This window comes from Leucopleurus acutus (genome assembly GCF_964270905.1).
Source record: "Leucopleurus acutus genome assembly, chromosome: 1".
NCBI lineage: Eukaryota > Metazoa > Chordata > Mammalia > Artiodactyla > Delphinidae > Leucopleurus > Leucopleurus acutus.
The window spans coordinates 185,097,101-185,120,807 of record NC_139142.1 but is presented as its reverse complement, the minus strand read 5'-3'; the positions used below and the strand labels follow the sequence as shown (position 1 = coordinate 185,120,807).

At 39.3% G+C, this 23,707-nt stretch overlaps 2 protein-coding genes across 4 annotated transcripts in view; one reads left to right on the top strand and one right to left on the bottom strand.

Moving 5' to 3' along the window:
• Positions 1-17,945, bottom strand: part of LOC309964468 (protein adenylyltransferase SelO-like) — a 34,913-nt gene extending 16,968 nt beyond the window's left edge. For 2 of the 3 annotated variants that reach the window (XM_082843484.1, XM_082843486.1), the window contains exons 1-11: positions 17,472-17,945; positions 14,002-14,120; positions 13,255-13,383; positions 11,936-12,000; positions 11,797-11,853; positions 11,609-11,707; positions 11,352-11,419; positions 8,737-8,824; positions 6,211-6,280; positions 5,381-5,453; positions 3,833-3,916 (exon numbers count right to left, since the gene is read on the bottom strand). In XM_082843484.1, coding sequence (XP_082699610.1) covers positions 3,833-3,916; positions 5,381-5,453; positions 6,211-6,280; positions 8,737-8,824; positions 11,352-11,419; positions 11,609-11,707; positions 11,797-11,853; positions 11,936-12,000; positions 13,255-13,383; positions 14,002-14,120; positions 17,472-17,778 — 1,159 coding nt within the window. In that variant the 5' untranslated portion in view covers positions 17,779-17,945. The remainder of the gene's footprint in view (positions 1-3,832; positions 3,917-5,380; positions 5,454-6,210; positions 6,281-8,736; positions 8,825-11,351; positions 11,420-11,608; positions 11,708-11,796; positions 11,854-11,935; positions 12,001-13,254; positions 13,384-14,001; positions 14,121-17,471) is intronic. The other variant, XM_082843485.1, reaches the window with a different exon arrangement.
• A 191-nt stretch (positions 17,946-18,136) lies between these two features.
• PDSS1 (decaprenyl diphosphate synthase subunit 1) overlaps positions 18,137-23,707 on the top strand; it is a gene marked incomplete at both ends in the record, with an annotated part of 46,909 nt that continues 41,338 nt past the window's right edge. Inside the window, 2 exons of the mRNA XM_082843639.1 lie at positions 18,137-18,271; positions 22,131-22,195. Of these exons, the coding sequence (XP_082699765.1) occupies positions 18,137-18,271; positions 22,131-22,195 (200 nt within the window). The remainder of the gene's footprint in view (positions 18,272-22,130; positions 22,196-23,707) is intronic.

The following is a 23,707-nucleotide window of genomic DNA, read 5'->3' as shown; positions in this document are numbered from 1 at the left end:
TGTAATTGATATCTAGTCTCATGGCGTTGTGGTCAGAAAAGATACTTGATACAATTTCAATTTTCTTAAATTTACCAAGGCTTGATTTGTGACCTAAGATATGATCTATCCTGGAGAATGTTCCATGAGCACTTGAGAAAAATGTGTATTCTGTTGTTTTTGGATGGAGTGTCCTATAAATATCAATTAAGTCCATCTTGTTTAATGTATCATTTAAAGCTTGTGTTTCCTTATTTATTTTCATTTTGGATGATCTGTCCATTGGTGAAAGTGGGGTGTTTAAGTCCCCTACTATGAATGTGTTACTGTCGATTTCCCCTTTTATGGCTGTTAGTATTTGCCTTATGTATTGAGGTGCTCCTATGTTGGGTGCATAAATATTTACAATTGTTATATCTTCTTCTTGGATCGATCCCTTGATCATTATGTAGTGTCCTTCTTTGTCTCTTTTAATAGTCCTTACTTTAAAGTCTATTTTGTCTGATATGAGAATTGCTACTCCAGCTTTCTTTTGGTTTCCATTTGCATGGAATATCTTTTTCCATCCCCTTACTTTCAGTCTGTATGTGTCTCTAGGTCTGAAGTGGGTCTCTTGTAGACAGCATATATAAGGGTCTTGTTTTTGTATCCATTCAGCTAATCTGTGTCTTTTGGTGGGAGCGTTTAGTCCATTTACATTTAAGGTAATTATCGATATGTATGTTCCTATTCCCATTTTCTAAATTGTTTTGGGTTCGTTATTATAGGTCTTTTCCTTCTCTTGTGTTTCTTGCCTAAAAAAGATCCTTTAGCATTTGTTGTAAAGCTGGTTTGGTGGTGCTGAACTCTCTCAGCTTTTGCTTGTCTGTAAAGGATTTAATTTCTCCATCAAATCTGAATGAGATCCTTGCTGGGTAGAGTAGTCTTGGCTGCATGTTTTTCTCCTTCATCACTTTCAGTATGTCCTGCCACTCCCTTCTGGCTTGTAGGGTTTGTGCTGAGAGATCAGCTGTTAACCTTATGGGGATTCCCTTATGTGTTATTTGTTGTTTTTCCCTTGCTGCTTTTAATATGCTTTCTTTGTATTTAATTTTTGACAGTTTGATTAATATGTGTCTTGGCGTATTTCTCCTTGGATTTATCCTGTATGGGACTCTCTGTGCTTCCTGGACTTGATTAACTATTTCCTTTCCCATGTTAGGGAAGTTTTCAACTATAATCTCTTCAAATATTTTCTCAGTCCCTTTCTTTTTCTCTTCTTCTTCTGGAACCCCTATAATTCGAATGTTGGTGCGTTTAATGTTGTCCCAGAGGTCTCTGAGACTGTCCTCAGTTCTTTTCATTCTTTTTTCTTTATTCTGCTCTGCAGTAGTTATTTCCACTATTTTATCTTCCAGGTCACTTATCCGTTCTTCTGCCTCAGTTATTCTGCTATTGATCCCATCTAGAGTACTTTTAATTTCATTTATTGTGTTGTTCATCGTTGCTTGTTTCATCTTTAGTTCTTCTAGGTCCTTGTTAACTGATTCTTGCATTTTGTCCAATCTATTGTCCATTCTATCTCCAAGATTTCGGATCAACCTTACTATCATTATTCTGAATTCTCTTTCAGGTAGACTGCCTATTTCCTCTTCATTTGTTAGGTCTGGTGCATTTTTATCTTGCTCCTTTATCTGCTGTGAGTTTTTCTGTCTTCTCATTTTGCTTATCTTACTGTGTTTGGGGTCTCCTTTTTGCAGGCTGCAGGTTCGTAGTTCCTCCTGTTTTTGATGTCTGTCTCCAGTGGCTAAGGTTGGTTCAGTGGGTTGTGTAGGCTTCCTGGTGGAGGGGACTAGTGCCTGTGTTGTGGTGGATGAGGCTGGATCTTGTCTCTCTAGTGGGCAGGTTCACGTCTGGTGGTGTGTTTGGGGTTGTCTGTGGCCTTATTATGATTTTAGGCAGCCTCTCTGCTAATGGGTGAGGTTGTGTTCCTGTTTTGCTAGTTGTTTGGCATAGGTTTTCCAGCACTGTGGCTTGCTGGTCGTTGAGTGAAGCTGGGTGCTGGTGTTAAGATGGAGGTCTCTGGGAGATTTTCGCCGTTTGATATTATGTGGAGCTGGGAGGTCTCTTGTTGATCAGTGTCCTGAAGTTGGCTCTCCTACCTCAGAGGCAGAGCCCTGCCTCCTGGCTGGAGCACCAAAAGCTTTTCATCCACACGGCTCAGGATAAAAGGGAGAAAAAGTAGAGGGAATTAGTAGAAGTATGAGGAAAGAAAGAAGGAAAGGAGGGTAGGAAGGAAGGAAGAAAGAAAGAAAGAAGCAAAGAAGGAAAGAAGGCAAGAAGGAAAGAAAGGAGGGAGGGAGGAAGGAAGGAAGGAGGGAAAGAAGGAAAAAAGACAGAAAGAAAGAAGATACAGTAAAAATAAAATAATGTATAATAAAGTTATTGAATTAAAAAATTCTTATTTAGAAAAAAAAAAAAAGGGACGGAAAGAACCTTAGGACAAATGTTGGCAGCAAAGCTATACAGACAAAATCTTACACAGAAGCATGCACATACACCCTCACTAAAAGAGGTAAATGGGGAAAAATCCTAAATCTTGCTGTCAGAGACCACCTCCTCAATTTGGGATGATTCGTTGTCTAAAGGAGGGAAGGAAGGACGGAAAGAAAGAAAGAAAGAATGAAGGTAAAGTATAATATTGTTATTAAAATTAATTATTAAAAAAAAATTAAAAAAAACATGGACGGATAGAACCCTAGGACAAATGGTGGAAGCAAGACTATACAGACAAGATCTCACACAGAAGCATACACATACACACTCACAAAAAGAGGAAAGGGGAAAAAATCATAGATCTTGCTCCTAAAGTCCACTTCCTTAATTTGGGATGATTGGTTGTCTATTCAGGTATTCCACAGATGCAGGGTATATCAAGTTGATTGTGGAGCTTTAATCTGTTGCTTCTGAGGCTGCTGGGAGAGATTTCCCTTTCTCTTCTTTGTTCTCACAGCTCCCAGGGCTAAGCTTTGGATTTGGCCCTGCCACTGCGTGTAGATCGCTGGAGGGCGTCTGTTTTTTGCTCAGACAGGATGGGATTAAAAGAGCCGCTGATTGGGGGCTCTGGCGCACTCAGGCCGGCGGGGACGGAGGGGCACAGAGTGCGGGGCGGGCCTGCGGTGGCAAAGGCCGGCGTGACTTTGCACCAGCCTGAGGCGCGCTGTGCGCTGTCCCGGGGAAGTTGTCCCTGGATCCCGGGAACCTGGCAGTGGCGGGCTGCACAGTTTTCTTCATTTTTAAGTTTAAACTTAATAAATTTATATATATTAGATAAAAATCTTTCCGACATTAAACGTTTAACTTCAAAGTAATGTAAATACTTAATACCTATGCACATGAAAATCTTTTAAAATATGATTATTTGCCTAATAGAGGAATACATTTCTAACCTACAAGGATTTCCAGGTTATCACACATGTACTTCAAACTCCAACTTGATAGCATGTCCCCCACAAAGCCTGCTCTGATCCTTTTACAGATTAGTAAAGCGGGAGGTTAAGTTACTCATCCAAGGGCACAGATTAAGGATCAGATGCCAGAACTCAGACCCATGTCTGTCCGACAACACATTCCCTTCCTCCCGTCATGTCATCTTCTCTAATATGTCATTTTTTGAGGGCAGAGACCACAAAGGACTCAATACTGTATCCCTGTGGCACCTGGAAGATTGAGTAGCACATAAGATGACCGTTTTATGAATGAACCCAATTCTTTCTACCACCCCACTACTGAGTTAGCTATAATGGTTTATCTAAAATAAACCAGTGATAATTTTCTTAGTGAAATAAGGAATATACATATAAATCATACATACCTGGATTATAGGCCTCCATAAAACCAAATGGACCATAGTCAATTGTAATGGATAACAAACTGAAGTTATCAGTATTACAAACACCTAAAACAACAACAACAACAAAAGATGCCCAAAACATGACAATAAAATAATAAAGCATTTTTAACTGTATAAAATTTTATACAGAATAGGAAAGGTCATGAAAATGCATTTGTTTTGGAAATGAAACAATTATCAATTGAAAGTTTAACTGGTGAAGTCAAGTAGCTTAATATATATTAAAACTGTATTTTAAAATGAAATTTAGCCTTTCGTTGTATACTTTCTCCACAACCAAAGATGTCAAATACTACAGGAACAAAAGGCCCAAGAAATGAAAGCTCCTCTCATTTATCCTGAATTTCTAGCATTTATTTAAAAATATATGTTATTTGGAATGGAATTGAGACTACTAAAGAAACATTAATTAATTTTCAAAGGTTGTGAGAGGGGGAAAAGGTAAAAATATGGATATGTACCCCGTAACAATCCTTAGCTGCAGACCACCAGCAGTATGTGGGGAGGGAGTGTGACCTCCTAGGTTGGGGAGCGGGTCATGGATGGGGACGGAGCGTGAGGCAGGAGAGAGGCAGGGAATGCATACACCAGCCCAATATAGGATAGCTGGGCATGGTGGCAACAGTGTCCAGTGTAGACAGTTTCAACCTTTTTTAGAGCAGGATGACCCTGCTTATCAAATTGTTCAATGCATATATAGACTCGAATCCAGCCAGTCCACTTTCAGGAGTTAATCCTCAGAAACTCACCTTCGAGAATGTAAAGATATAAATGCATGGTGGTCACTGCCACACAGTTCATAACAGCAAAACGTCTGAAACACCCCCCTGCTCACCACCCTACCCACCAAAGTGAGACCCAGCGAGGATGTAATTAAAGCAGATTTCAAGAAGTTTTACAATGTGGGATCCCCCTTTGGCATTTATCTAGAGACCTTAGTACATATGTGACTTGCTTTTATTTTAAGACAGTTATTCTTAGTTCAGGCAGATATTCCTTCCCATGTAACCCCACACAGTGAATGGCTTCAGACACACACAAGCCAGCCCTACTGTTTTTGTAGGGGATATATGAATACCATCGAAAAAAAGTCTAGAAGAATTGAGATAAAATGGTTAATAATGATTCTCCTGGAGAACAGAACTCACATGCACTTCTGTATATTTTAAATTCTTTACCATAAGCATGTAGTGCTTTTATGATTAATGGTTTTTTAAAAAGCTTTTAAAAGACCTAATATAATATATACTCACAAGGTTAAAAAGCTTTACAGGTAACAACATCAACGGGTCGAGTATGCTTATTCTATTTTGTGTATCTGTCCCGTTCAAAATCATTTTAAACATGAGAAAGTTGTTTCTCTCTTGCTAAAAATAAATTCATATATTATAAATGTTATTCCTGCTCATTGGCAGGAATATTTTGAAATACACAAAAAAGAAGTCTTCTGCTTCAACAAATTAATTCTACTTTCTCATCAGAAGCATGAAATGTCAGTAGAAAACTTACCATGAGCAAAACCAACAGACATCCACAAGGCAATAAGCTGTGCCGTCTCAGACACCACAGTAGAAAAAAAATCCTAAAATGAAATTTAGAAAATTTTCAGATTTTTCAGTAACATATGTTCTTTTAGGATCTTCCGATTTCCAACATGAAAAGGTGTTCTCAAAGGTGGGCCAAAAGATGACTGAAGAGATGGAAAGTAGTACGTGTAAGAAAACAATGGAAGAACATAGAGTTATTGATCCAGAAATAATATATACAAGGCTCAGGCATAGTATTATGACCAGGTTTTCTTCATGTACAATAAGAAAAGGAAAAACATTAGAATTCAGCACAGGGAGTTAAATGTAAGCAAAATGCGTTATTAAATTCTGAAATGAGTCACTAAGAAAAATAAAGGAATTTCCTTCTCTGTGGCTGTTAAAAGAAAGAAAAAGTTAATGAAGATCAAAAGCTTTCCACAAGAATAGAAAATCACATTTGCCTATTATGTATGTATTTATTTTAGAACTACTACTATAGAAATACCTATATATCCAACATGTGAGAAAACAATGTATGTGACCAAGTTACAAATGCTGCTCAAAAAGTAATGTATATAGTCAGGATGTAGTCGCACCTGTTCTCTTTTTCTAGATACCTTTCAAACAGAACAACTTCCTTATCTATGTCTTGTTTACAAGGTGGTTCATCGTCTCTTTCTTTAACAAAATGTTCAAAATGCTCTACATTTCCTTTTTTAACTTTAGATTTTTAAGTGCTAAGTTGTAACCACTAAGGTGGCCGGCCAATGATAGAAAACAGAGTATTGTCCTTTCTTTTAAAAAACTTACCAAATATCTGTTAGGTTCCTTGGCATCTACTGAGGGGAAGTGTTCCTGTATGATGAAGTCTAATAACATCCTAGAGATAAAGGGGAGATAGCATCAGTGTTCCTCAGAATACAGTAGTGAGTATCCAATAATCTCAATCCACTCCTGACATTCATGAATTCATTAGATGCATGCTTAGAATTTTAAAAAGTAAAAGAAGGGCTTCCCTGGTGGCACAGTGGTTGAGAGTCCGCCTGCCGATGCAGGGGACACGGGTTCATGCCCCGGTCTGGGAAGATCCCACATGCCGCGGAGCGGCTGGGCCCGTGAGCTGTGGCTGCTGCGCCTGCTGGAGCCTGTGCTCCGCAACGGGGGAGGCCACAACAGTGAGAGGCCCGCGTACCGCAAAAAAAAAAAAAAAGTTAAATAAGATTTTACTCCCAAAATAGCCATAGAGAAATATTTCCTCAATACCAATCACAACTGGAAATATGTTTCTAAGATCATGTTAGATGCCATCTTATTATGGTACAAATTCAGATTAATTCAATAAACATCCATTGAGAACCTCCAAGTGCTAGGAAAAAGAATGACAGACCCAAACCCAGACATTAAAGAGCACACAGTCTATTAGGGGAGAAGAACATCTGAAGAAATAATGACATTACTGTATAATACATGCAATAATAGAAATATATAAAAAGTATAAAGATAACAGAGCAGAGAATGATTATGTGTGGAAGGTCATGTAAGGTTTCACAAATAAGATGTCAAATAAATTGGCCAAGGTTTGAAGTTAAAATATTTAAGTTGTATATGTATCCTATGTTTAATTCCCTGTTTTAACTGACTAATGAGTTGAGTAACTATTGATACTATTGCATTGGATAAGAGAGAATCCTGAAAATAACTGGGGGTTGTAGATATGACTTAGGAATTATTAAAGTCCAGTAGGAGTGAGTTTGTTTAGAGTGGATTAGAGAATTGTTTCAGGCACTTGGGAAACAAAAAGGCATACATACATAGTCATGTTAGCCAGTCCAGTCATTTTAAGGATAAAGTGCTCACCAATATACATCAAATGTCATAGAGATAAGTGAAATATAACTGAACTATGACCACCAGATAGAACAATTTCAGTGACATAGTGAATCTGAGCAGAAGTGACCCAAAAAAACAAATGAGAAGTGAAAATGCCCAGTGAGAGGAGACCTCTCTCTCAACAAGCTGGGATGGCCCTGAGTTCAGTAAACATTTGCTAAAAAGACTCAGAGAACGGTCGTGACAATGGTGATGACTTCTCTGCTCTGCACGTTCACTTCCCTTTCCCCATTCTCTCCGTGGACCAGGTATCTGGATTTACTAAGCTGATACCTACAGTGTAGGATTCATATTCCAAATGATTCTGGTTTGTCTAAGAGAATTTTTTTCTTATATATTCTAATGGCTTTTTAGAACTGTATGCTCTTAACAAATGGAAACAGAATTCCTCTTAAAGGAGTAAATATTTTTAAAAATTTATTTATTTATTTTTGGCTGCATTGGGACTTTGTTGCTGAGCGCCGGTTTTCTCTAGTTGCAGTGAGCGGGGGCTGCTCTTTGTTGTGGTGTGCAGGCTTCTCACTGCGGTGGCTTCTCTTGTTGCAGAGCATGGGCTCTAGGCATGTGGGCCTCAGTAGTTGTGGTATGCAGGCTCAGTAGTTGTGACTCGCAGGCTCTAGAGCACAGGCTCAGTAGTTGTGGCGCACAGGCTTAGCTGCTCTGCGGCATGTGGCATCTTCCTGGACCAGGGTTCAAACCCATGTCCCCTGCATTGGCTGGTGGATTCTTAACCACTGCGCCACCAGGGAAGTCGGGAGTAAATGTTTTTGTTTGAAGAAACGTCCTGCTAAGTTGGTTTGAGGAAGACAAACTTTGTGAGTGCAGATTCCACAGGCACCAAGGCATCAGAGTTTGATGGAAGATATACTGCATGATACAAGGGGAAGAGCTTTTGCTCTTTTGAAGGAACCATTCATCTGTCTTCCCTGAAGAAATCTCCAGTAAGATTTGTTCTTAAGCGCTTTGTGCAATTTCAGTCTGTTCTTTGTTTGCTTTTGTCCTGTTGAAGGGACTGAGCTTCATATCTGGGTCAACCCAGTATGAAACAGGCATCACACACATGTCAAAACCAGAGTCCAGGAAAGAAGACATATGAGACAGAGGACGCATCCTGGGAATCCCAGAACTTGGAAGGGAATTGCAGAATTGGGGAGTTTGAGTCACTTCCACCCAGGTGTCTGGGTAGCACAGAGGCCCTCAGTTCCACCTGGGTTGCACACTAGACAAAAGCATTCCTTGAGAATAGGGTCTACTGGGTCTAAACCCTTGTTTTTCAGCCTCATAGAAACCCACACGATATTAGGCACACAGCAAGTGTTGAAAATATCTATTAATTGAAAGTTTGGGTTTTACTTACAAGAAAACCAAAAATATTTTAACTTCACAGCACATAAATAAGCATTTCTTTCAATTGTCTTCTACCATTGAAAAAAATGGTTTTCTAACCTTAGTAAATCCAGTTCACCATAATGAGCCAAAATTTCTAACGATCCAATTCTAAACCATGATTTTGCAACACGCAGCACTACTGCACCTGAAAAAGAAACATTTATTTTAGCATAAACTATTTTAAACTATGCAAACACAGCATAATATGCTTTTCTTTAAAATGAAATTACTTCAATAAAAAATAATACAGTGATTGGATTTATCAGAAAAACAATTAATTTACATCCTAGAAAGGGTCAAGGATTTTTCTGTCTTTCTTTACGCCTGAATCAGTTAGAGTGTGAGGAACCACAACACCTTCAGAAATACTGAGGCCCCAGCCTAGTGAGATGCTACTTGGTTAAACTGTTAGGCTCCCACTGTCTCCTCAGTTGTGACCTTTTCCCTGTACCTCACCCTGAAATATAGAATTAGTGGAATATTTCTGTGGCACAGTCCCTGTACATGACTTCCATTTGTGTAACTAATTGGAAATTAACTTCAATTTTAAAAATTTGCATATGTTCTAACTTATGAATATGCTGAAGAAATACAGTGAATCTATGCATTTTGTGATTGTTTGTAGCCTTCTATTTCCGCCTTCCGTTCTGATCGTAGACATTAGTAATACAATTAGTAAATGAAGTCACGCTTTTTTCTTATAAGGAATGCTGTACTGACACGTGTTTCCATGTCAAGGTGAGGTCTATCCCAGATGACAAAGCTGCTGCTCTGCTGGTGCTGTCCTTCAATGAAACACCATACTCGCTGCTACCTCTGGGCCTCTGTTCACTTCTCCCTGCCCCAAAACCCTCTTCTCCCCATACTGAAATCCTTGCTAACTTTCTAATCTTGTGCTCAAGGTCAATTCCCACTTCCTCCATAAAGCTAACCGGATTGCCCTTTTCCTAACCTCAGATTATTTATTATTCATTTGCTATGGAGCCTATAGTGTCTATTGCTATAGACACTATTGCTATAGTGCCTGAAGACTGAGTTTCTTAAGACCAGGGACCACGGTATATACTTATTACTCCTGGACCCCCAGAGATGAGTCCAGTGGTATGCACAGAAAAGGGCTAATTAGTATTTTCTGGGTTGACTAAGTTATCCATATAGTCAGGACTCATTCACGCTAGTAATCTGAATATTTATTTTCATGTGTTTTTTTTTTTAGCAATAAAAATACATTCACTTAGAAAAAAAGAGCTCAATAGATGATTCTGAATGTTTGCTTTATGAATAGCCATTGAATCACTGAATGTCATTACTGAAAGACATAGAAGGTGTCATCTCATCTAACCCCTCATTTTAGTTGGAGAAACAGGGGAAAAATGTGACTTGCCCAAAGTCACAAATCAATTCCCACAGAGCCGGTTAGAGGTTTCACATATTCTTTTTGCCTGTCCAGCTCTTTTCCTACAGTGTCTGCTGGGCAAATATTAGGGAAAAGCACAATCAAAATATCTGTATATGAGTTAGATGTGGAAATTCTATGAACGGCCTAAAAAGGAGAAATACTTGAGATAATTTGAAACCATTAAGTTTGGTTTCCAAACCATCTAATTCAAAATTCAGATGAACAGGGAATTCCCTGGTGGTCCAGTGGTTAGGACTCTGCCCTTTCACTGCTGAGGGCCTGGGTTCAATCCCGACCAGGTCCTGGTCGGGATTGAACCTACAGGCTGTGAGGCGCGGCCAAAAAAAAATTCAGATTAACAATATATACATCATAGACATAAAAGTAGTATTGTGCCCATCATATTAACAGTCTGTGATCGGAATCTCATTTCCAATCACCATAAACAAAAAGACCTAAATAGCTGTTAAAGCCCCATGTGCACTAATAGTATGCATTTTATCCAGATAATATTAAAGACGAGAGAGAGAGATGCCTTAAAGATAAATAACCTTTAATTCATGTTTAATTAACATGAATACTCTAGGGGGATTATTATGAAAACCTTATCAAAACATATTTTTCCCAAAGCATGAAGAACATAAAATGTTCTCTTGGTGAATCACTATAAACAGCAGTAAAAACGCTGGCCCGTAACACAGTGATGTCCAAGGGGCCCAATAAAGCAAGTAGGGCTGTCAGCGGTTCTCAATAGCTCTGCATTTTAAATAGTTAAATATGTTTCTTATTGATTTTCAGGTCTCCTGCCTCTCCAGAGATTCAGAGTCAAGTTTCTCTCGCTCTTCCTTTTTCACTGCTCTACGGCACTTTCTCATCCCCTTTCTAATTTATTTCTGACCTACTAAAAGCTGAAGGAAAGTTAACCAAACTTATTGGAAGTAAACATGAAGTAAGAGCAATCAGGATCTGAGGTAAAGTCTGAGGGGGTCTCCTGGGAAGGAAGTATATGAATGTTCATGCACTGGCTTTATAATGTTTTGCTGGCTGTTCATAAACTTCCCAGGTTAACTTCCCAGAAGTTTGTTGTTAGAAAAGGATGGATTAGTGATGTAAGGGTGTGGGAAGGGATATTCTATTATAATATCATAACACTGAAATTACATCATGAAGATCCCCAGGTCATGTTTTGAGAAGACTGCAAAGATGCCCAATTTCTGTTGTTCCTGAAGAACTTAGTCTAATTTTATGTAAGTGTTCTAAGAACTGTTATTACCTCGTTCTTTCACAACGTTTCCATTGTAGAACTGATCTCTCCATACTGCATCATCACTTACAACCAGACTGAAAGGTAAGAGAATCAAACAAAGTTATACTGTATTGTACTTCTAGCAAGCTCTCAAGAAGTAACTAAAACTATAAGAAACGATGAGAAATCATGCTATTGGGGGTTTATCTGCTCACTGGACTGACACATTTCTGGAGATAACATGATGCGGTCCTGAAAGTTAGCTTCAAGGGAAGAGGAATTACCTTGCAGCTCTGCTAGTGGGAATTCTGAGATAGTACATAGCCTCACTACACAAAAATTCTCTCACGGAGGAACGAAGCACAGCTCTGCCGTCGCCATTTCTATGGGTAATATGATAAAAAAGATTTTCAGTTATAATTAAGATAACACCAATTTTTATTTAGATGACTAAAAAAAAAAAAAGAAGTACCGGGAGTATGGGGTTTTTCCTGAGCCTTTTAATTGGAGCTCCCACTTTTCACCCTGCCTTAAAAAAAAAAAAACTAAATATTAGCAGATTTGTGTTAATATCGAGCAGAAAAGCTATTATTCAAGAAAACATGTAGTACCTGTTCATGTAAATTCCAATAAGATGGGCTCTTCCATCCCCGAGCTGATCTGCCCATATCCCAAACTAAAAGGGAAAATTATTCATGTTTATTAACCTTTAAAGTTTTTATTGTAATTTATAATCAAAGTTACCTTGTCAAAATTGAAAATGGAATAGTGCATTTTTAAGATTATAACAATCAACAACCTGAATAAAGGTGAAAATAAAATTCAATCCATAAGATGTAACTGAAATTCATTTAAAAAACATAAATTTAAGACATATAATTAATTTCTTCATCATCTTATAGCTGAGCTCAAGTTTGTTAGGTGTAGAATACTGAGAACTGATCTATTTAATTCCAGAATAGGAACTAGGAATGATTTATTAGTAGAAAATTTGCCTATACTATACACATACAATATAAAATCAGGAGCATACTGTACCTGAAAACATTGCTTTTGAATGTACATGGTTAACTGTTTCCAAACTTTTCTGTTAAAATTTGTTTGTGGTTGTTCAGCTCCCAGCTGTGCCACTTACTAGTTGTGGAAATTTGTTTGAGTAACTTAATCTCACTGAGACTGACCTTTCACTTCTGTAAAATGGGAAAACCCTTGCCAGATTGTTGTAAGAATGAATGTTCATATACGCAAAATGCCTTGCATTGTGTCCAACACACCCAAGTGCTCAAAAGATGGTAATTATTATTATTGCCAACAATTACTTGCTAAGTTAAACATCACTCTATTCTCTTAAATTAATCAATTAATCTTTAACTCACAAGAAGGTCACAGCAATTTCAACAATTGGTTCTGTGTTTCCTCTCCTTTTTTTAAAATCAGATTCCACACATTGAACTTGCTTCAATGTCTTGCTGTATTTCTAGAAGGTGCCTTCTTAATTGCTTCAGCATGTATAACATCCCCAATTAATCCTGACTTAATTTCTAGCAGTTCTAAAAATGTTCTACAGCTATCCTGGCAAAATTATATTCTATTTGCCCTTCTGAGGCTTTTATATTGACTCACTGTGTGGCCTGACTTTGCCTAAATCTCTTGCCAAAACTCCACTGAATGAATTCTCTAGCGATAATCACAGAAATGTTATATTGTGCTGCCCCAGTTTTCTCAATTCCATTAGAAAAACTTACACCCTAGCTTCATCACAAGAAATCACATCAGCTAATCTATATATGACACATTCTTTTAGAAACATCTTCTTGAAGTCTCAATACACTAATATTAGAAATTAATGCAAAATAACTTCTTCAATAGGATAGCATTTCTACCAGCTGTTTATATTTGCATAAGGAAGTGATATTGGTGCTACTCTTACCTGGTGGCCCCCATATCTGTGAGCCAATGGAATGGATCCAAGTACTATCTTTTCACCACTTACAAGCTGGATAAAATCATCTGTTTCTGAGACAGATAAATCAAGGTCCAAAATATCTTCTAGCACTTGCTGAGGCAGGAAAGGAAAAATCTTCTTACAAACTTAAGTAATCCTTTAATAGTTTTTGAGAAAATAAACTTTATGGAAAAAAGAAAATTAAAAGGATAAACTTCTTCCAAAATTACATTAATATTTTCTCAGAAGAGATGTACCATACTTTCTAGGATTATTTATGCTACTTGGGAAAATTAGTTCTATTAGATAGTTCTAAAATTGTTATGGCTTTCTTATTATGCATGGTAAAATAATATTCTTCCTAGTACATATTCTTTAAAGGAACTAGAAAAAAATAAATGTCCTATTGTTATCCCAAATTCATCTATATCATGAGAGAATAATTTAGAATTTGTTATTGGAGCCCCTTTCTAAGAATTTAACTCATTTACCCCTTTTTTCCACAAAAGTGTGTTTTCCTTGTAAGATAACTTTAAAATGAAACTGAGTACTAGGCTCCAGGAATAAGTATCAAAAAGTGACTTCTAAGAATGACATTCTCCAAGTTACAAATTTTAAACACAAAGATAATCATTTATCAATAGATTAACAATTTAACTCTGAAAAAAATATTACTAATTTTTTAGACAAAGGTTATAGTGAGTTAAGTGTTGTGAAAAAGTAAAGCCTAACCTTTGAAACTGCTACAAGATGTACTCTTGATTTGAAAGGAGTGGGGAAGGCAATTGAGAAAACACAGTTTTTCACTTTACGCACATAATTTTCTTTAACAGGATCAATTGGCAACACAGCTGATAAAAGAAAAAAGACAACCCTTCTTAATGTTCTCATTTGTTGCATATACAGCATTAATCGTCCTTAGAAAGCCTACAGTTGTTTAACAAAATCAACTTAAACTACTACTTTGTTCATACTTTGTTATTTAAAGACTTATTTTCAACCATATCTATTCAATATTCATATATTACAGTATATTAAACTGTCCAAGAAGATGGGAGATGAAAAAAGTTTAAAACAAGACACATACCCTGTCTTCAAAGATTTTCACTTATGGGAGACCAACGGGATGTGCAATTTATTTATAAATAAGAATATATGAATAAAATGAGGTGAGCTGCATTACAGTATCAGAATTACAGTACTGGCCAATCCAGTAGATCCAACCAAAAAAATATTTGACACTTAATCACATTCTTTCTGCCCTTCAGAAATTCAGAAAAATCATAATTAATTGAAGGAAACAGATACATACATAAATAACTCTAAACCAGGCAACAGATGTTTTACTAAATGTACAAAACTGCTTCCAATCCCATCAGAAACTTCAAAACATTTGATACGTGCCTGTTCACAGGGCTAGAATTCTAAAAATTGCCTCTGAAGAGATAAACTATGTTTCATGAAGTCCATGCACTAAAGCCCATATACTTTCTTTAAAAAGCTGTAGAGAAAAAAAGAGAGCTTTGGGCATGCTTTAGATACTCAGAAAATGTTTACTTTTAAGTACAATTCTTAAAATCTTAATGTTTTCCTAATCCAAACAAATTAAAACAAAAAATAGAAGAGGACAGGTGTATTACTAAAACAAGGGACACAAAAACCTATGTTTCTGGATAGAGATATTATCAGGATGTCACTGTCACCAAATTTTTACTAAACATAATGGAAATCCAATCAAATTATTTACTAAACGTAATGGAAATCCAGTCAAAAATCGTAGTAGGATTTTTTTTTGAAGAAAGTGTAAATCTGAGAAAACACTTTTTTAAATAACAGAAATGGGAGCTTCTTTATCATTTTAAAAATTGTAAAAATAACTATCCCCAAAAATAATGCTATCCCCAAAATAGATGCAAAAATCAATGGGACTCCATAAAAAGCACAGAAACAGTCAAAAGTAATGTAAGAATTCCCTATATAATGAAAACAATATTTTGAATCAGTGGAGAAAGGTGGCATCATGTCAATTTGTTCTATTGTTTGGAATAGCTCCTTTTTATTCCACACAAGCCTAGGTGAACTAAATGTCAGTTATAATAGAAACAAGAGAATTCTTATATCTTCTCCATATGAGTAAAAACCAGGCAAACGTGGGTCAGATTTAGCTCTTTACACTTTCCCCTAAGTACATGGTGAATAAGGCAGCATCACGGGGGAACAAATGGGTAGTCAACCAAAAAACAGATTTTAGTATCCATCAAGAAAACCTGACTATGATTAGGAGTAGATGATCCAATAGTGTATTTTCTTCTCTTTTAGGAGAGCCTCTGTGTGGAAATAGACTAAATTATATAATTAATGCATTATCTTTTATGATGCTCTAAAATTTTAGTAGAGCATGGGCAGTATATAACGTTTCACTAATACTTATTTTTTTGTACTGATTGACTCACATTTTGGCAAGGCAGCTGATCACCTAACACCTGTGATCACTGGCCATGGAACAAAAAAGACTAATTGCTTCAGAGGTACCCAGTCCTCACCCTTGTTACATTTAGCGAACTAATCAGTCATAGACTAAGACCCCAGAGAAAATTCCAAATGCATGTTAACCCGTTATCTTAACATTTCAGAGAAATCGGTAGTAGAAATAAGGGTATTATTTCAAGTCTTCAGAATTCAGTTTGGTCTAAGAATATGAAATGCACAAAAATTGCTCACCTTTCAGTGCAACTCTTCTCTCAATCAATGTTGTTACCAGAGTTACATTGATAATTCATTTATCAGTTATCTAATAACATCAGGATGAGGTGTTTCTATGCAGTACTATGAAACAATATATGGTTATATTTTGTATGTAATCTCTCCTTGGCTGTAAAACCTGGTCCTACCTAATGTTTTGAACAGTATCATCATTATGGAAATAAAATGTCTTCGAGTGTAGCCAATTCTCCAATATCAAAATAACTTTGAAAATGTTTCAACTGTACACTTATTCCATTTTTATCAGTGTGGCTAGCTGTTTCATTTGTATAAGTGCAGTCAAAAAGGCCCAAGCCATTTCTAGACTGTGCACGAGAGGAGTCTGTTCTTTGGCAATTACTTGCACAGCTTAGACAATGTTTTAACTTTCTAGACTCATGCTTGGCCTAGTTGGGTCAAAGGAACTACTTTGTATTCTGCATGTCCTGTTGGTGGGTTATTGTTCATGGGAAGTTTAGCTATACTATAATGGTGGAGGCCTTCACAAATTTCATCTGCCTTCCCCCCTACTTAGCTTTGCCAAATTACATCTTTTTAAGAGCTAGGTTATTGTTTTAATCTGGGTAAACAATTTCTAAATGAAAATGGCATAACAGAATTGTGTAGTGCTCTATCTACCAACTATGTGAGCTTGGGCAAGACACTTAATTCCTATATATCTGTTTCTCTACCTATAAGAAAAGGGCAAATGAAAATATTCTAAGTCACAGGATTGTTGCAAGTACAAGTGTTTACTGCAACACTCTATTTTGGCCAACTCCACCTGTGGATATTTCTTAATACATAAACCTCGATCAAGATAAGCCACAGGTGCATATTAACAACCTTAATTTGTAAAGCACCTGACATCTTTTATATAATATTCTTCAAAATTAGGGGAAAAAAACCTCAATAAAACTTACATTTTAAAAAACTTCTTTATTATATGCTTTTATTCAGTTAAAAAATTTTGAAGATAAATGTAAAAATGTGCTCAGCTATACGGGTACTTGCATTCTTTAATGCAAAATGCATGAGTCAGAAGAAGAAAAAATATCAGAGAATCACAGTTGCCTGTTTGCTGGTCTATTTTCTCATAAGAGTGAATTTTTTGAGGACAGAGTTAAGTTTCTTCTATTTCTGTATCCCCAATGCTTACACTTTCTCTGACAGGCTTTGTGCGTTTGTACGCATGTACTGAATGATTAATTATATCACTTCTCTTATAAAGACACCCTCTCATTACCATGAGAAGAGTAGATCTGGCCACAGAATTAAGGAAAGGTCTTTCTAACCCTTAACGGGCATTAATCCTGTCCATTCTCCAGTATTCCCTGGGCTGGTTACAAGTAGGTTCAACATTACCAAATATTAAACAACTTCGCACAGCTCAGTACACCCACGAGCGGGACTCACATATCCAGATGTGAGCAAGATTGCCAAACTAGGCCACAATATACCTATAAGGTTTTCAGAGGAGAGCGTCCAGAAGTCGAGAGACGAGGCTAATCTAACTTCTCTTTCACAATAGCCCTGCTCGGGGTTTGACTTGTTACTGTAAAGATGCAAAAGGCTGGCACTTCCTGCAAGGCCAGGTCGCCATAAGGAGCAGACGACGGCGTGGCAGGTAACACCCAAGAGAAGCAGCCGCGGAAACTGGAGCCTCCGGATTAGGCAGCACAACAGGAACCCGATGCTTCGCGTCCTACTTCTGCCTAAATACGCAAAAGGAAAGTTCATGATTGTTCGCCGGGCGCCCTGTAGCATTTCTAGATGACAGCCGGTCTAACACGGGTGTATTTTTGCGGAGACTGCTGGAGGCACCGGCTGGGCGGGGTCGGGGGAGGCCGCTCCCCAGAAGGAAGATCACGCTGGTTTCTCCCGAGCCAGCGGCGGGCGGGTGGGCGGGGTTACGAGGGACTCTAGCCGCCCCACCGCCGCTCAGCCCCCTGCGGCCGCTCCTCCTCCTCCGGAGCGGGACGCGCCCTCGGGAGAAGCGAGAAGGGGCGGGGCTGGCGAGGCAGAAGCTCTTCCGCTGCCGGACTTCCGGCTCCGGGTCCCGGCAGGAGGGGCCGCCGGGCCAGAGGCGGAGCTGCAGCTCTGCCGCGACTTTCAGACGCGGACCATGGCCTCGTGCTGGTGGCGGTGGCGGCGCGGCTGCTCCTGGAGGCCGGCGGCGCGGAGTCCCGGGCCCGGCTCCCTCGGCCGCGCGGGACTGTCCGGGCTGCGCGCCGCCGCCGCCGCTGCAGCCCGCGCGGAGGTGAGGCCGGGAAGCGCGCGCCGTAGCTGGGCGCAGAGGTCACCGCACTAATGACAGCGGCGCCGCAGAATGAATGAGGGCGAGCTGCACGGGCGGGGGCTGCGGGGCTGCGCTGGGACGCGACCCAGGGCTGGCGGGGCACCGAGGACGGGACAGAACCGAGGGGTGGGCGCCCCGCGCGGGGCTGCAGAGCTGTGTCCTGGGGACAGGGGAGCGTCTCGGGTGTGGGGAAGGGGCGGTGAGAAGCCAGGTCCCGGGGAAACGCAGGTGTGGCCCAGTGGTCTCCTGGGGTATGCGTAAAGCGTGGAGAGCGTCTGCAGGTGTTTCCTTTCGAGTTACAGCCAGGGCTTCGGGGGCAACAGAACTTAATTGGGATTTTAGAGCAAAAGGTACTCTGAGCGCTCAGAGATACGGAGGGTCCGGGTAGCCTCGGAATAGGCGGAAAAGTCTCGTGGAGAACGCAGGGCTGATGCTTAGAGTGGACCGGAGTTCAGTCCTGCGGTAGTTGTTTCAGAGGGAGGGCACACCTGGACGGGCTGGAAGGAGAAGAGGCCTGAGGATGTCGCAAGTGGAGAAACCTTGATTTTTAAATCGACCTATGACTTCTTGAAGCAGAGTCAGAATCTGAGCACTAACCGTGACTCCCTGACGCTCTCCTCTACTGCCTTTGGACTCCATCTCATTTTTCTCCCTTTCCGGGCAGTTTAGCTCCTGTGTATTGACAAGTTTCTATGGCTGTGTGAGTCCTTTGCCGCACTTTGTAGTGATTAATTCCTGGCGTACCACAGGCTAGGCTCGTACTGGTAAGCATAACCACGCAAGGTCTGTGGACTCAACTGTCCTTTTAGAGACTTCTCCGGTCGCATAGTAATTGTATGTGTTCTCCTCTCATCCTCCAGGCTCATTTTTTTTTTTATGTTTATTTGAATTTAGGACTCTTCCGTTTCAGTCAGATTTGGTGCACTTCCGTGTCCATCAAAGACCATTTCCCAATATGAAATATGTAGTATTTCTAAATGTCTACTTTGGGATACATATGCATACATAATCACAACTTACCCAAAATAGACATTTGGAGAGAGAATGGCCGCTGGGCTAGTCTATGGATTAGACAGTAAAGAGAGAATATGGGAGAAAAAGTCTGCTGGGATCCATGTCAGTACTGTCCTAGCCAGCCTTCAAATATTTCCAGTACCGCAGATGAGGATGTTATCTGGAGAGATGGATGCACCCACCACTGATGCTACTGATAGTTCTTTTCTCTGATGCTCCTTACTTATTTATTTATTTTTAAATTCCATGCCCATTAAACAATTATCTTAGCCACAGAAAGGGTGCTTTCCTGGAGAGAATATGCTGGATGTCTTCCATGTCTGCCTTAATGACCACAAGGAGGAGCCTTGCTGGTAATGCCAGTACCGTGTATTTCTGATTCGTGTCAGTGGTATTTTTCACTGTAAATACATGAGCCTTCTGGTGTCTGCCTCAGGAGGGTGTGTTGTGGCTAGTTCAAGTCCGTTAGGGCCTGATAGTCCTTGGGGACGAAGAGCAACAACAGTAACGCCACGCCCATCTCGCCCAGCACAGCTCCATTTTTCCTGATGTTTGTATGTTCTCTCAACTTCTTCATTGGTAGTGTTCAAACATCTTGGAATAGGACAGAAACCAGTGTGTATATGATTGTAACAAATCACTTGTCAGTATGTCTTGATTCTTACTCAGCATTTTCTCTTTTTTAAAAAAAGTAACTTCATGAGAGGCAAGGTTGGCTTTCAGGGAGAATATGTGATGGAAAGACACAAAATCGGAATTGGGAGATGGTTGTTGCCTGTGCTACCAGTGGCACACCAAGTGGCTCCGGTTACACCACTCCCTTTGAATACTTTCCTGTTCTTCTGAGCACCTCTAACCTCACTTTGGGAAACATTGCCCGAAGGTACTCTTTTTTTTTTTTTTTTTTGCGGTACGCGGGCCTCTCACTGCTGTGGCCTCTCCCGCTGCGGAGCACAGGCTCCGGATGCGCAGGCTCAGAGGCCATGGTTCACGGGCCCAGCCGCTCCGCGGCATGTGGGATCTTCCCGGACCGGGCCACGAACCCGTGTCCCCGGTATCGGCTCTCAACCACTGCGCCACAGGGAAGCTCGCCTGAAGGTACTCTTAAAGCGGAAGACAGCTTGGTTGAGTACATACCATATTAAATGTACACAGCTAAGAGCCTTATATATGATCTCTCAATTAATCTTAGCATCTCTGTGAGTAGATATTATCAGAAAGCTGTCTCAAGGTAACTACCGGGAAATGTTGGGATCTGAGCCAAGATCCACCTTCCAGGCTTTCAACAAGCTACATTGTTGCACTGCCCAGTGGTTAAGAGCCTCTGTATTAGCTGTGTAATTTTAACTCTTCACCCCCAAGTTAGAGGTTAGGTCTCAGACTGAATAAGCATCATAATAAATCCTAAATTCGTGTGAATCATTTATGCATGAAGGCTGACAGAAGTAGGTTAAGTGTCATGTAATGGTAAAATGAAAGGATTATCACTTTTTTTCCGTAGGACATTTTAATGCCTGGGGTGTCATAAATGTCCTTACTGGTTTAATGAATATAATGCTATGGTGAAAATAGAACTCAGGACCGCCTTCTTTGGCCACTGCCTGCCTGGCAAAGTCAACCTTTATTGTCATTTTAGTATGTCTAAAGCAGGGTGTGTTCACTAAAGAAAATTCAGAAAATATGAATTTTAAAAGAATAAATCAAAAAACTCCCACGATCCTATTTATTCCAAAATAACTATTTTTAATAGCCTGGTTTATATGCTTCTAAACCCTGTTTTCTGATTTTTTGTGTGTGGGTGTACACATTTTTAGTGGAATCACATAATGCACACAGTGCTGTAGGTGCTTTTTTCTTTTGATATATTGTAAACGTACCCGTATTACCAGTTTTTCAGACTTTTCTGAATTTCAAGTTCCCCGGCTGTATAAGAACAAGTAGTTCTGAGAGTCAGATAGTGTGAAAGCACATTGTAAGGCTTTATTACCTTCGTTTTCTTTTTCTACTGCTAAATCCATCCTTTGTCAAGATATTTTCTTCAAGTATTCTGTAAGAGCCCTTCACACATCAGATTAGTAAATTAGTAATTTTTGAAATGCCTGTGTCCCTGAATTCTTCAAGTTAGCTGCTGTATCTGTGGGTCCCCACTGCCGTGCACAATAATTGTCGGAACTATTTGTCGGCACCACCTCTGAATCCTTTAGAAGTCGTCTCTTGTTGTTCTTGATCTCTCATTAATATTATCAAAATGTGCTGCTGGGCTTGCTTGTTTGTTGACATTACTTTTCAAGAAGTACCATTTCCAAGTATATTCAGGAACAGTGGCTTGAAATAGGCAGTGTTTGTGTAACTGTAAATTTCTTCCTTACCATTGAAATCCTTTCTTTTTCACTGTCTGGGCAGATGCTTTTGGGATCTTGATTATTCTTTGTTTTAAACCAAGTTAAGACTTTAAAAGAGTGTAAACCACACTAATCCTTACTATTCTCTGCCCACTCTTAGCTAAATGGAAGGGAATTGCAGATCTGGAAAGATAGATGTGAATATGGAGCAGTCTTTGGGGGAAGGGATAGATTATAGATGCTTTTTATTTTCTGCTTTTTTATATTTATATTTTCTGTAATGACGAATATTGCTTTTGTAATAAGGAAAGAAAACTTTGTTATTTTTTTCTAAAGTCTGCAGTCTAAATGGACAACTAAAAGGTTACTTTTATTATAAATTATGGGAGTTTTAATTTATCTAATGTTATAAACAAGTTTTTCACAAATATTCTTACAAGTTTCTTAATACTTTTATTTTATAGATGTCCTATTTTAATCTTGTGAAGAGTTTAACATCTGCCTTTCCAAATATGTATAGTATATCACGGTAAGTTTATAATCCATATTGCAACTAAAATTATTGGCCATACTGCCAGTAAATTTCTATTCTAAATTGTGATGGGCTAGTCCAACAAATTGGATATGCTGTTTAACTAAGTGCCACAATATCTGCTCTATGTGATCTCTGCCTTTTGAAAAAATGGGAATACAGTTGTCCGTTGGTATGGTGGAGGGGGATTGGTTCTAGCCACACCCCCACCTCATACCAAAATTGGGGATGCTCAAGTCCTATAATATTTGCATACAACCTACACACATCATCCCATATACTTTATTTTTTTTAAAGGAACATTTATTTATTTATGGCTGCATTGGGTCTTTGTTGCTGTGCGCGGGCTTTCTCTAGTTGCAGCGATCAGGGGGCTACTCTTTGTTGTGGTGCGTGTGCTTCTCATTGCGGTGGCATCTCTTGTTGCGGAGCATGGGCTCTAGGCATGAGGGCTTCAGTAGTTGTGGCACGTGGGCTCAGTAGTTGTGGCTCATGGGCTCTAGAGTGCAGGCTCAGTAGTTGTGGCACACAGGCTTAGTTGCTCCGCAGCATGTGAGATCTTCCCGGACCAGGGATCAAACCTGTGTCCCCTGCATTGGCAGGTGGATTCTTAACCACTGCACCACCAGGGAAGTCCCCATCCCATATACTTTAAATTTATTTATTTATTTATATTTTTGGCTGCGTTGGGTCTTTGTTGACGTGTGCTGGCTTTCTCTAGCTGAGGGGAGAGGGGGCTACTCTTCGTTGCAGTGCACGGGCTTCTTATTTTGGTGACTTCTCTTGTTGCGGAGCATAAGCTCTAGGCACAAGGGCTTCAGTAGTTGTGGCACACGGGCTCAGTAGTTGTGGCTCACGGGCTCTAGAGCACAGGCTCGTGGGCTTAGTTGCTCCGCAGCATGTGGGATCTTCCCGGGCCAGGGCTCAAACCTGTGTCCCCTGCATTGGCAGGCAGATTGTTAACCACTGTGCCACCAGGGAAGCCCCTCATCCCATATACTTTAAATCATCTCTAGGTGACTTATAATACCTAATACAATGTAAATGCTGTGCAAATTGTTGTAAATACAATGTAAATGCTGTGTAAATAGTTACCAAGCATGGCAAATTCAAATTTTGTTTTTTGAAACTTTCTGGAATTTTATGAGTTTATATATTTATATATATAAATATATATTTTTATATATATAAATATTTTTTTTCAGTTCGAGGTTGGTTGAATCCGCAGATGCGGAACCCATAGGTATGGAGGCCCAACTGTATAAAATTTAAACTCAGAACACAATGAACATGGTTTATATTTCTTTGATTTTGTGGGTTCCCAGGGTCCTGGTTATAAAAATTGATGTATTGTTGAGCAAGATCAGAATTCTGTTATGTTTTTCTAAATTATAATGACCTTTTTGTATTCATACTTAATTTCCAGCAAGTATCTGGGCTTAAATTTTCCATCATCATACTCTGCTGTATATATATGCATAGGTCTGTATAATTCTTACTTAAAAGTGA